At 36.2% G+C, this 15,196-nt stretch overlaps 1 protein-coding gene across 1 annotated transcript; it reads right to left on the reverse strand.

The window, feature by feature from the left end:
• Positions 1–1,209: 1,209 nt before the first annotated feature.
• Positions 1,210–15,124, reverse strand: LOC106870194 (uncharacterized). The gene is made up of 2 exons (XM_014916200.3): positions 14,555–15,124; positions 1,210–2,929 (listed from the first exon to the last, which is right to left on the reverse strand). Exons 1-2 carry the CDS (start codon positions 14,595–14,597, stop codon positions 2,520–2,522), a joined length of 453 nt encoding a protein of 150 aa, XP_014771686.2. The 5' UTR covers positions 14,598–15,124; the 3' UTR covers positions 1,210–2,519.
• Positions 15,125–15,196: the final 72 nt, after the last annotated feature.

A 15,196-nucleotide genomic window follows, 5' to 3' on the forward strand; every position in this document is an offset into this window, starting at 1 on the left:
TCTCTCACTCTTACTTCCTGTTTCTGTTGTGCCTGGAATTCAAAGGGTCAGCCTTGTCACACTGTGTCACGCTGAATATCCCCGAGAACTACGTTAAGGGTACACGTGTCTGTGGAGTGCTCAGCCACTTGCACGTTAATTTCACGAGCAGGCTGTTCCGTTGATCGGATTAACTGGAACCCAACAACAATACATTGCAGATAAATGTTGACAACAAAATCTCATATGGATTCTCAAGAGCCATATGGACCCGATTGTGAATCACTGGTGTCCTACATTCTGGACTTGGCACCTAAAACGAAAAAGTATCTTTTCGTCCCCCACCCTCAGGCCTAATCCAGCAAACCAGTGCTGAGAGACGTTTTAGCTGTATCATCATGTCATTGTTCCAGTCAGAGTTAACCTAGGAATACATTATCCAGTGTGTCTTATCTACTTTTAATGTGGTAGAGTTTGAATTATTAGAGATTTGACTGCTATTTCTAGCAGGTAGTTTAGAGCTTTGCTCGTAGACTGCGTTAATCTGATAATTACTTTAACACATACTTTTGTGGTACACCTGTTTTTCTACGAATGTGTTTGTATATAAATGTTTGCAATGATTTCTTTGTTCCCATCGTGTATATTTTTGTTATACTTGGGAAGGAGCCACCAGTTGATCGTTTGACCTGGTTCAAATAGCAGTCAAAGCTCTTTAATCTTAAAAGGAGGAGATTTCAACATGAGACGCTTTACCCGTGTAAAGACTTTTCATGTAGCTAAAAACGGAATTAAATTTCGTAGTTATTGTGGGAGAAGAAATTTAGCATTTGAAGATCACAGAAATATTCTTACCTCTCATTTATTCCTTGAGGTGTTAATATTTTGTCATACATCTTCGAGCTTATCAGAAAAGCAATTCTATTTAACGTCTAATTATTTTGTCTGTTTAATGTAAAGTTATGTATGATCTAAAACGCAAGCAGACTAAAGGAGCCCTATTTGTTTGTTTCGATGAAAGATATTAAGTTGTAGAACAGAGATTCAAATATTGGGTTGCGCTTCATGTAGCAATTTTACTTGTTTGGTTTCAGACAATTTCTATATGTAAAACTGTTATACATAGCACGAATGAGTTTGTCATCTATGTTTATATATTACAACTACTTACTGAAATTGAAATATTACATAAACAGAGATTCGCTTCTTATAAATCACAACACAGAAGTCTTTTATTTTTTAATGACAAATATTTTATTGCTTGAATATACAGTTTCCCTTTCCTTCCTGAGATCATAGATTTTGTCGAAAATATATCGTTTTTATATATATGTAATATAATTCTCTGTATACTTATATTACTCTCGTGTATGACAGAGTATATTATACATATACATTGAATTTTATGGTCTATACTCACACAATACTAGTCTTTTCGAGGCAAGGCACAAAGCTGGATGGATGAAAAACTTTCAAAAGCAATAGACGCAGAGCAGCAGAAAATGCATATTACTACATTAATGAAGTTTCTTATTATATTACAGGTACTAGTACTGATATATAGTGGTTTGTGAGTTTGTGGAGTACCAAACTAGATATTGTAAAAAGGCATTAAAAAAGCCAAAGATTTACACAAAAAGTCCGTCCTAAACACCCTTTTGTAATACATATGTAAAATACCGAATTCATTTGGTCATAACACACATACAAACATAGACATATGTTGCAGTTTTGATAGATTTTTTTTTATGTACATCACAGTATTTGCTTTATTTTTCTGTTCTGATTTTCAAAACTTGACAAGGTCTCTTTCTTATTTCATGGAGTAGTAAAATGTGCGCTGAAGGTCAGTTAACAGAGCCAATTGGTCCTTTGGTTGATTTAACAGCGTTTACTTGTTGCAGTATTTGAACAAAACCCCGGGTTACTATTTCGCACACCTTTTCCCTGCAAATATTGAACTGAAATTGTGCCGGGAGGTTATTAGTTGCATCGATCTAACCAATGTGAAAGGCCGAAAAATGTCCTGGACACTGTCCCTCGCCCATCTCACTAAATTATAATAGTCCTTTCTACTACAGGCAGAAGGCCTGAAATTTTGTGAGGAGGGAACTAGTCAATTACATTGACACCAGTGTTCAACTGGTACCTTTTTCATCGACTCCTACAGAATGAAAGGTAAAGCCGACCTCGACTTTACTCAGAGCATAAAAGCGGACGAAATGCCACTAAGCATTTTGTCCGGCGTGCTAATGATTCTGGCAGCTCGTCGCTTTTGACTAAATTATAATAAGAAGAATCAGTTGATTAGAATACCACTCTAAATATATTAAAATGTTTTGTTCCGTCTCTCGATTCTGGGTGTATATTCCGTGTGAAATCAAATTTTAGTTTTATTTAAAAGTACGTTTGAGAGTGCAGATGGGATAAAACATATGTATGTACAAGAACCAACAGTATTTGAAACCCCGATTGACGATACCAAGATTTTCTGCAAAAATTTCATCTTATTAGTTGTCTAAAAAACCCAATCTTAAACGTTATGCAGCAGCTAACAAATAAGTTTCACCCTTTTCCACTGTCGCCAACGGTGGAATATGATTGGTTTCTTTAATGCTTAACGATTGTTGTTCCTCGATGATTTGTAATTCTGTAGCATCTGAAACCATATCGACATCTTGTATATTTCGGGGATACCGTAGATATTTGATTATCATTGGAATCGTGATTCTCGCTCCCCAAATGAATATTATTACACAAAATACCAGACCAACGATGAGACTGAGTGCCATTCTAGTGTCATTACCATTACTCACACTTGCAGCAGTCACATTGGTAATATTGCAGTATGGTGTGCATAGAGAATCCTGTTTCTCCTCTTCTGTCTGGTATAATCCACTTTTAGCTTCCACTGTAAACGTACCGCCGAAAACGAAAGCGAAATATGTATCTGAAACGATTAATTTACATATATATGTGAGTATGTGCATACGGTTAAATGTGTGTGTATTTATATGTCTGCGTGTATGTATATACATATGTGTGTGTGTGTTTATAATACACACACACATGTATATATGTATGTATGTATGTATGTAAGGGTAATATTCTTTATGTTGCATATCTCGTTTCTCTGTTTTTTTCGTTGTTCGAAAAAAAAGTTCGTTTTCTGTCTTCATCTTTATGTTTTCGGTTCTCATTGTGTTTAACGTTTTATGTGATGTCCTGTACCCATATATGCTTGTATGTATACATATAGATGTCGATATGTACATATATGTATGGTTTTATATATATATATATATATATATATATATATATATATATACTTACATACATACATACATACATACATACATACATACATACATACATACATACATACATAAATTTTAGTGGCGTTGTTGACGGAGCAGAAAAATGGTTTGTTGGTATCGTGAAGGAAGAAATGCTGTTTATTCAAAATGTCGATGGTCCCTTTCATTTTACTCTAATCGAGTATTGAGTACACTCTTTTCGATAGTGGTTACTCCTGTTATCGCCAATAGATTATATATATATATATATATATATATATATAAACTGTAGATGTATGCTAATGTTCATGTAGGTTACATCCACCCGTCCGTCCATACAGCTATACTGCCATGCAAACATACATACATACAAACATACATACATACATACATACATACATACATACATACATACATACATACATACATGCATGCATACATAAACACCAAGACCAGAAAGGAGAAAGCTAATTCGAAGACTACAAATCCAATCCATCTTTGGAACTGTAAATATCTGTAAAACTTTCCAGAAGTGTATCATTTAAATATATATGATAATGTCTAGATATGCAACTATATGCATGAGAATACATAAAGCAAAACATACGAATTTGCACACATACATACATACATACATACATACATACATACATACATACATACATACATAATACAAATACACAGGGTGATTGCTCCATCTTCTTAGATGATTGCTGTCTCCTTATGCTTTTCTGATTTTATATTTGGCATTTCTGATTTTACATCCACGACCTCTCAGATGACTACTCAGTCCCGTGGCTCATCCGCATAATTTGAAGCATAGCTAACAGATGAAAGTTGTAATAATACATTTCCAACTGGTTAGGTTTGCATATGTTGTCACTCTTCTATTGCCACAGGGCTTTCAGTAAATTGCATGACAAATGAAGTCGCTATAAAGAGACATCTGTACATCCCTGGAATATAGTGATAAACGCTTGTACAACACGAATATCATTCTTTGAGCCTTTCTGATTAATGCCTAGTAACAGGCTCAAGCGAGATGACCAGAACCACGTGAAACTGCAGGTTTTACATCAGAGTGTCCCTCACCTAGATGGATGCTGTGACAATAGCTAGGGCTCCTTCACTCACAGTGGTCTTACTGTGCACCTTAATACCAACTAACGGTACTTTTGCATCCCCATGTTCAGATGGAACGTCAGCCATGTCCGGTAGGTTCATTGTCATTAATTTACCGCAGGGAAAGTTCACCGTCGTCAATTCACCGATCTTGATTCAATGAAATAGTTTTTAACTATTAATGGTGAGATACTATAGATATATTTTGTCAGTAAACTTTCCTCGCGGTGAACTTTCTTCGTGGTGAATTGATGGCGGTAAACGTTCCTTGTGGTGAACTTACCTGTAATCATATCATCACATATGCTAGTTGTACCATAACTGGGACCCTACTATTTCGGGTCAAAATAGACCAAGAACAATAGTGGCTAAGAAGTTGTACCACACTCCTCAAAACTCCGGAACTCCAAAACTAGAGCCACACTACCGACAGCAGTTTAAAGACATACCCAGGGCACACATACATACATACATACATACATACATACATACATACGAATCACTATTTTGTTTAATGTTCAGCTATAAAACTTACGTCATAAAACTTAAACAGCTCCCTCATTTTTTTTTACCCCTCTGGCTTTTTAGAGATATCATCAGTGCTTTCTAGTTTGAGTAAGGGTAAATTTTGGCATGCAGACGAGAATTTACCTAACCCATGCATAAAATATTCTTAAGTAGTATTCATAGCATTGGGTAAAACTATAAGTATGTATCTGACGTGTTTATTAATATAGAAGTACATGCATCAAAAACATATTTACTAAACGGCATTTCCCATTCTATAATTCTTATTGTTACAAAAACTGATTGAGGATCAAGCGTATCCGTCTAGATCCACTAACAGCTATTTCAAAAGCTGTTATTTTGTTTGTTGATTGAAATAATTACAAAAGAAAATAATTATATATAATTATTTTAAACTGTGTGAACGAGTAGGATTGGCAGAGCGATGGCCACACAGAATTTGGTTACATCTCTACATTCCAAGTTAATCTACTAATTTTGCATTCCATCCTTTCTGCGTCAATTACATTAACTAAATTTACACCACCACCCTCCAACTATAGAGATTATGACTAATATCAAAAACCATTATTATTAAAGTAGCATGGTATTTTTTGAAATTTATGCTAGTGCCTGTAAGTTATCAAAAACTACGGCAGTTTTATTAATTATAGAGAATGGGGCTTATCACAGTCAATTAGAGACGACGACTCAATTCTTAGATTCAAATTTGGCACAAGGCCAGGAATTTTGGAAAGGGTTAAATCGATTACATTGACCCCAAGGTTCAACTGGTACTTATTTTATCGACTCCGAAAGGATGAAAGGTAAGGTCGACCTCAGCGGAATTTGAACTCAGAGCGTAAAAACTGTCGAAATGCTGCTAAGCATTTTGCCCGGCATGCTAACGATTCCGCCAGTTGGCTGCCTAGACGAGTCAAATTATTTATAAATAGATAACTTTGTAACTGCATTCAAGTGTTCTACCTTGTGTGTGTTACTTTGTAAAGCATGAAAGAAAACATATTCAAAAGCGCAAATACAGAGATAAATGCACATTAGTAATTATTATGTAGAAGTTCACCTTTATATCTATCTGAATATGGTCTTTTATATCGTATATGGCTTGTAGAAATATTTATTAAAGTAATGCATAGACGTTGATTAAATCATCTGCAGTAAACATCTTTCCCGGCCTCCAACCAGGTGAAAAAGCATACTCGGTGAAGATTATGGCCTAACGAATCACAATAGTATATGTGGAATTTCATAAAAAAACACCCAGAAAAGAAATAGCAACACAAAAGAAAAGGAAAACCAGTGCCTATTGTTTTTTTCTTAAAGGTCTGTGAGAGGTTGAGGAAGAGCTAAAGAAACCATGACTCATGGGTTTAAATCTTCGAACAGACAGTCAAGAGTGATGCCTGCTGGGTTCAACTACTCCACATTGATAAGTGGATGTCTGAACCAGCATGGTGAAGCTGATGACCTTCCCTGATCGAAGGTTGTAATGGTCACAGGTTTGTGTGTCACATAGCTAGCTAGAGGCGATGGCCTCTTGGAGCTATTCAACGGCAGCATTCGTCCTATTTTTCTGGAATGCCATGTTAGCTTGGTGATAACTATTAATAACCAGTACTGCTGCCGTAGTCTCCTTTAGAAGGATTTTAAAATAATAATAATCATAATAATAATAATAATAATAATAATAATAATAATAATAATAATAATAATAATAATAATAATAAAAGAAGAAGAAGAAGAAGAAGAATATATATATATATACTCATATATTGTTTGTATCACGACAGAACGCACGCGTTACCTTTATACAGTAAGTTTTTAACTATTTTTCTAACGCGACTCTCTCTATTTCTATCTCCCCCTCTCATTCTTCCCTCTACTGTTCTTCGCCTCTACCTGTCACTACTTCTCTTTCTCTCTCTCTCTCTCTCTCTCTCTCTCTCTCTCTCTCTTGTTACTCGTCCTTCGCCTCTCACCGTTACTACTACTATCTCTCTCTCTCTCTCTACCTCTCGTTGCTCACTTTTATTCTACTTCCTCCCCTCCTTTTCCCTCTGCTACTCTTTCTCTTCATACAGCCTTGGTCATGTGTGTGCGGCTGCTATTTCTTTCCGTTCTTGGAATCACCAAGCTCGCACGTACTTCTTTGCCCCTCCTGTACGTGCTTCACAGCGTTCGAGACATACACACTTCACGTCTGGCTGTACAGCCTTTTTGTTTGTTTATTTCACCGTTTCGTTTTCCTGTCTTGTTTTCCGTCTGCCACTACCCTCCACGAAAACAATTTAATTTGTGTTCGTGGGAAGAACCATTTTAACGATGCGTACTGCCTTAATTCTTCGAAACGCCGGAGTTTTAATGGTGGCAGCTGATGAAGGGGATGTTTCTATGTGTCCTGCTTGTTTGTTGCACCTTGTTAACCATTTTTGTCCTTGTTCTTTTGCCACGTCATGTACCCAGTTATGTATCTATATGTACATGTGGATGAACGTATATACATACATGTACATATATATGCATATACTCATATATTGTTTATATATATATATATAGGCGTAGGAGTGGCTGTGTGGTAAGTAGTTTGCTTACCAACCACATGGTTCCGGGTTCAGTCCCACTGCGCGCACCTTGGGAAAGTATCTTCTACTATAGCCTCGGGCCGACCAAAGCCTTGTGAGTGGATTTGGTAGACGGAAACTGAAAGAAGCCCATCGTATATATGTATATATATATGTATGTGCGTGTATATGTTTGTGTGTTTGTGTTTGTCCCCCAACATCGCTTGACAACCGATGGTGGTGTGTTTACGTCCCCGTAACTTAGCGGTTCGATAGAATAAGTCTTATGCTTACAAAGAATAAGTCTTGGGGTTAATTACTTCGACTAAAAGGTGGTGTTCCAGCATGGCCACAGTCAAACGACTGAAACAAGTAAAAGAGTAAAAGAGTAAAGAGTAATATATTTATATATATATATATATATATATATATATATATATATATATATATATATATATATATATATATATATATATATATATATATAACATACATACTATTGTAACGTAGTTACTCGTCACCAATTATTGTAGCATCGCCACTATTTATGACGATACTTGTTTATGCTATAACCGTGTAGTAACAATAAAACACATAACGAAGCAGGGTAAGAACAACGTAACAATCCAACAAACTCTCCACGAACTATACACGTACCAACAACCGATATTCCGACTAACTGTCAAAATGACACCTTACGGCTTCCTGGGATTAACGCCTTCACCCTCTGTATCTCACTCAGACCGCTACTATTTATAGTCAATCGGTCATGTCTATTTTTGTAGGAGGTGTCGTGGCTCTCGCCACAATACCACAACACTCCTCCTATTGAGATTTCGACTTCCGTAGGAAACAAAATTTATTTTATTATTATTAGTTTCTTTTTCTTTCTTTCCAACACCTTTCCTTTTTTGAAATTTTGCTTCCCTAGGGAGTTCAGTACCTTTTTCGCTTAAGAATTATTTCTAAATGTTCAGCCTGTTTCCATTTTCTGCTACTGCTTCTTCTAGGCTCGATTTCTTTCGATGCTGGCACATCGAACATATCGTAAAACACTTCCAATGGAATTTCCTTCCATTTTTCACTATGTCTGATTTTAAATTTATTTAGGTGTCGTTTGTGCTCCCACCGCTGGCCTTTTATTAAATACATCATGCTTACAATTCTTTTAGCCACTACGCCATCCTGCCAACTCTCTTTACTGTTCTTAAATACTTTGAAAATGGACTTTCTCTCCGACATCAAAATGTTTACTCGTTTACTTGTTTTAGTCATTTGACTGCGGCCATGCTGGAGCATCGCCTTTAATCGAGCAAATCGACCCCAGGACTTATTCTTTGTAAGCCTAGTACTTATTCTATCGGTCTCTTTTGCCGAACCGCTAAGTTACGGGGACGTAAACACACCAGCATCGGCTGTCAAGCGATATTGGGGGGACAAACACAGACACACAAACACACACACACACACACACACACACACACACACACACACACACACACACATACATACATACATATATATATATATATATATATATATATATATATATATATATATATATATATATATATATATATATATATATATATATATATATACGACGGGCTTCTATCAGTTTCCGTCTACCAAATCCACTCACAAGGCTTTGGTCGGCCCGAGGCTATAGTAGAAGACACTTGCCCAAGGTTCCACCCAGTGGGACTGAACCCGGAACCATGTGGTTGCTAAGCAAGCTACTTACCACAAAGCCACTCCTGCGCCTTCAGTTGAACTTTTTGTATTTTCTCATTAGAGTTTGTTTTTGTTTTTTTCTTTTTTGCCTTTGGCAATAATTTGTCGAAGATCGAATTAATCTTTCGAGCGAACATTAGTTCTGCAGGTAACTTGCCTGAACTGGAATTCGGATTTGGCGTTATTCTGTACACCCTTAAGAATATAGTTAGCGATTTGTCATTTCCTAACTCGTTCTTTGCTTTTTTTAGCGCTCCCTTGAAAGTATCTACGAATCGTTCTGCTTGCCCATTTGACCTCGGGTGGTAGGGCGTGTAAACATGAGCTTGGCTGCATGCATTCTGCAGAATTTTTTGAACTCGTATCCTGTAAATTGTGTTCCATTGTCCGATACTATGGCGTCCGGAACAGCGTATCAAGTTCGTGCAAGAACTTTATTGTTGCCTTTGAGGTAGATTGACTGCACCTACACACTTCTGGCCACTTGGTAAATCTATCAACAATGATCAAGTAGTAGGCGCCATTCACTGGTCCAGCGTAGTCTATACGTACCCTGAACCACGGACTATTGGTATTTCATCGGTGGTGCCTTAGCTGCTAGCGAACAACTTCTACATGATTTTACCAAATTTTCAATGTCCCGGTCCATTTTCAGCCAATACACGTAACTCCTCATCAAAGCTTTCATTCTTGACATCTCCGAGTATTCGCTATGAAATTCCTGTAATATCCGTTTCTGTAGTGCAGTTGCTACTACCACTCTTTGTGCGTACATTAATACATCGTCGCAAAGTGAAACATGGTTCGCATTCGTTTCTCTTTTATTCATTTTTCAAGGTTTCCGTTGAGAAAACTTTAGAATCTTCCAAGTTCAACCTTCTTATATTTGCTCTGCAATTTGAGCTCGTTTTCCAACATTTTGGCAACTGTAACATTTTTGCATTTTGAAAGGACAATCCTTCCTGAAATGTAGGGCTCCACATCTGTAACATGGGTTTGGTCTTAACATTTTTTCATACCTTCCCAGTCGGCAAGCTTGTAGTTGTGAGAACTCCTCTTCAATTTTCTTTACGTCCTGAAGGAAGAGTACCATTCTTTGACACTCCTCTGCAACTGTCTTCAGGGTTAAACTTTGGTCCGTTTGTTCAAGTTTTGTGAGAATTCTTGCACGTATCTCCGCATCTTTGTTTGCCATAAGCCCTTGTACAAAAATGAAGCATTTAAACATATCAGAGGTTAGTTCCTTCAATTTAAACCTTTCGCACATTCGATTTACGGTCCCGGCTTACGTGACAAAATCTTCATCATCTTTTTCACTAGATTACAACACTCCCATCGAGTGTTAAATAGGGAACTCTTATCACTGAATATTTTTGATAGTAGTTCGACTGTTTGCTGGAAACAAATTTCACTAGTTTCTGCGGGGAATTATGAAATTACAATATTTTTCATGTTCAGCCGGCGCTAATTCACGTAATAATAGTCTTACTTTTTCGTTTCCGTCCGCGACTTGCAATCTTCGCTGAAGATTTCTTCGTACCATCTAAAGTACGCTGCAAACGTTATACCTTTGTCTGGGTCATAACTGAATTCTGTGAAAACAAACTTATAATGTTTGGTGAAAACAAACTTACAATGTTTCTGGACTTCTTAAGACAATAAAACTTATAACGAAGCAGAGTAACAACAACGTAACAATCCAACAAATTTTCTACGAACTACACGAACCAACAAACGATATTCCGACAAACTACCAAAATGACACCTTACGACTTCCTGCGATTAACGCTTACTCACCCTGTAGCTCACTCAGACCGCTACTATTTATAGTTGTTCGGTCAAGTCTATTCTCACAGGGGGTGTCTTGACTTTCACCACAACACATACATACATACATACATACATACATACATACATACATAATACATACATATATACATACATACATACATACATACATACGAGGGTGGAATGAACAGTTCATAGGCTGACAAGGAAGGAGTGATGCTAGAGTTGTGGAATTTTGTATGCATTAATATCAGCCCTTTTATCAATAACTGCATTGTTCCTTTCTAAGTAAACTGACATCTGACTGTTCAAAGAAGACTTCAAAAGTAACTATTGGCAATACCAGATGTGACATCGTCGTCACTGCGATACTGGTTCGTAGCCAAGTGTTATTTCATGTTAGGGGACAGATGTTAGTTCGATGGGATCAAATCAGTTCGATGGGATCAAATCCACAGTCACGCGCAGCAGACATTGAAACCAAGTACTTGGAGCATTGTCCTGATGAAACAAGACCTCCATCGTCAGTTTTCCTGATCGATGGTCTTGACAGCCCTTCATAACTACTTCAGAAAGTTAGCATGAAACTCTTCATTGATGGTGTGGCTCTTTTGAAGATAGCCAATAAACATAATGCCTATTGCATCCCATAAACCTTCCCTGCAGATGAAACAACATTAGCCTTCTTTGGAGCAGGTGGGGAGGGAGGTTTTCACTGCATGAATTGTCTATTCGTCTCTGGCTCGAATGATAAACGCAGCACTCATCCTGGGTTAGGAAACGTTCAAGGAAAGCAGCTAGGTCTGCCTCAAACAAGGTCACATTTTTCAGTGACGTAATCATCCCGGTGCGCTTTTGATAAGGTATCAGAAGACGTGACATCCACCTAGCAGAAACCTTCGTCATACCAGGTTCATTGTGCAGAGTATTCTCAACTCAATCATGAGATATGCTAATAGCATTGGCTATCTGACTTATAATCTGATATGTCCTGCATTGTGATGACGTATTTCGTCTGCGTGACTGGCCTGAACAGCGTACCTCACTTATTGATTCTGTCCATTATTTATTAGTAGGGACCAGCCCACTTTTCATCTGGAGGCGTCCGCCACAACACCTCCCCCTTTGAGATTTTTCTTTTCTTTCAACGTGACATTATATATATATATATATATATATATATATATATATATATATATATATATATATATATATATATATATAGGGAGAATTCGCGAAAAAACAACAGACAAAGACAGGTGGTGTAAACAACAAATGGGTGTATTAGTATAACGCTCGGGAATAGACAAAGTCTTTAATGCTTCGAGCCTATGCTCTTCAACAGAAAGAAACAAGGAGAGAAAAAAATATGTGTAGTGGTCAGCGATCTATCATGACGAATGAAAAGAAATGAATATATATATATATAAATGCATTTCTTTTATTCTAACCAGAATTAGTTTTCTATTCTTATTTAGATTTTTTCTTGTTCCACACAGAATTATATATAAAATGACATAAAATACGATATAACAAGAATGAAGTAGTATTTGATGTGCTATCTCTAACTATGGACAGCGAAGATGAAGATGCTCGTCACGATGATATTGCTCATCCTGAAATTGTGACGCTTTATTCCGTGCTGAAGATCATGAAGAGTGTGACCATGCAGAATTTTAACAAACTTTTGCGTTTGAAACATTTAAGATGCACCTTTTAATTTCAAATTTCTGCTAGAGGCTTGGTAATACTTGTTGCTATTGTCATTATTTTTATGTCCGTTTTATATTTAATGATCTTAAGCCACATTGAATCAAAATTAAAATGGCAACCTGTTCAGTAAATAATGTTATTTGTGCGGAGAATGGCCTTATGTTTCTACCTCTTTTATCAGTTTTAGTATTTAATCTTAAACGGCATTCAATATATTAGAAATACAAATGCAGCACAGTGTGAGTTCAACGACGAATACAAATAATGTAGTAGGTGAGTTGTAAAGTGAAAGACATCAAGCAAACGACAGCCGAGTATACGTCGGCTTTGTATTCTTTATTAAAGTAAGTTAGTAATAATAAACAATAACGAGATGTAAATTTATTTTTCTATGCATTTATAAGAGCTGAGAAGACGTATTCACAATCGTGTGTTTTCACACGTAAATTCAGTACTACTACATTCATCCACTGTGCTTTTCAGTTTGTCGAGAAATCATTTGGGCTTTTGCTGCTACTAATACACTATTTTGAATTCTTTCCCCTCCAAAAGTAGTAACCATGTAATAGTCGACCTCATTAATTTAACCTTAAAATGGCCTACAAATGCGACTGTGTGGTAGAAAGCTTGCTTCCTAACCACATTGTGCCGGGTTCAGTCCCGTTGCGTGGGCTAGTGTCTTCTACTATAACCTCGACCTTCTGAGTGGATTTGGTTGGCGGAAACTGAAAGCCCGTCGTATATAAATATATATATATATATATATATATATATATATATATATATATATATATATATATATATATATATATATATATATATATATATATATATGTATATATATATATATATATATATATATATATATATATATGTATATATATATATATATATATATATATATATGTATATATATATATATATATATATATATATACGTATACATACATATGCACGTATATACATGTGTGCGTGTGTGTGCGCGCGTGTGTGTGCGCGCGTGTGTGTGCGCGCGTGTGTCTGTGTGTCAGTGTATTTCGTCAGTCGATAACTGATGAAGAATTACGGACTTTCTGTATTTGTCTCCAGTTCGTTTTTACATTCAGAATACGTTATTTCGTTTGTTTATTTACCATACATTCCTTCATTTATTACACACACACACACACATATATATATATATATATATATACATACATACACTTAAATTGGAATGAGAGAGACGTATGCAGCAAGAGTATGGCAGCATAAACAATATATCCTGTACAGAGTACATAGATTAATTTTCGTCAATCTCCGGTTGATGAATATTAGGCACTCTGAAGTGATAACATGATAACAACATATGCTGACATCACTTCATCCTCCAGATGAAACTTTGAAGGATTAGAAACATCAACGATAAAAGAGATAAAAGTACAAAGCAGTTATGATTTGAATACTTTTTTAAAATATTACTTTGACTAACATTTACAAATATATTTGAGTGTATATACTGGTGTTGGGTAACTATCCGGAGAATTTATCAAAACGATAAAGCAGCAGCTTATTTAGGCTGGTCCAGAGGCCTAAATGTATATGTGCATGTATGTGTGTTTATGGTGTGGTGGGATGCGTATGAAGTGTTGAGGTGATGTTTGATAAAAAGGCTCGTTAAAACATGTAATCTATCTTGTCATATTTACGATACATAGCCCTTCAATAAATAGAGGTTGATAAACTGATTACATGACCAAACTAATAGGGCTATAAACATCGAAAAGAAAATTTGGAACGTAGTGCCCGAGTTATGGCTGAATTTTAACGCCGTAAGTAGGAAAAGAATATACTTACTTGTAAAACCATAGCGAATTGTATGAGGTAGGTAAACCACCATGTTGCCTGTAAAAATTATTTGAATAGATAAAACTTTGTGCAAGTTATAACTGACTAAATCGTCCTAGTGTGAGAAATGTTTCTTTTGTTCGAGACAAGGTCGAAATATACGCCGAAAACAAGAAGACTAAAAGTGTGAGGCAAGTGTATGGCAATATGAAGTTTAGTAAATAGCAAATAAATGCGACCATGCATGACAACCCATTTCTGCGAACCTCATGGGTCAGCTTTTTCTGTTTTGGTTTATGTTCATATAGATGACCGATGCTATGCACAAAGTTTATTGTGACGTCAAAGGTTTGTACATATATATAAGAGGATCAATTTCATACATTTTACCTGTTATTTGCTTCAACTATCAAATAAGAATGCACGACACGCAGAGATACGTTAAGGACAAGCTTCTATGAACAAACAGCATTAATGGTGTCACAAATGAATACGATCATAGGAAGTGGGTTGAGAAGAAATGATTGTTTTTCTACGTTCGGTTAGGTTTTGTGATTTTACAAACAGATTATATTCTCGTTAACAATTTCAGCTTTATTTTAACCTTTTATATTCAAATTTTTCTTGTGTGTTGCTGTTTCAGTAACATTA

This window comes from Octopus bimaculoides, chromosome 4 (genome assembly GCF_046866305.1).
Source record: "Octopus bimaculoides isolate indiv1 chromosome 4, ASM4686630v1, whole genome shotgun sequence".
Lineage (NCBI taxonomy): Eukaryota > Metazoa > Mollusca > Cephalopoda > Octopoda > Octopodidae > Octopus > Octopus bimaculoides.

Excerpts from the sequence above, each read along its gene's own strand:
- LOC106870194 (XM_014916200.3), bottom strand. The coding sequence starts at position 14,597 with ATGGTGGTTTACCTACCTCATACAATTCGCTATGGTTTTACAA. Across the intron at positions 2,930-14,554 it reads AATTCGCTATGGTTTTACAA|ATACATATTTCGCTTTCGTT; the intron begins GTAAGTATATTC and ends TAATCGTTTCAG.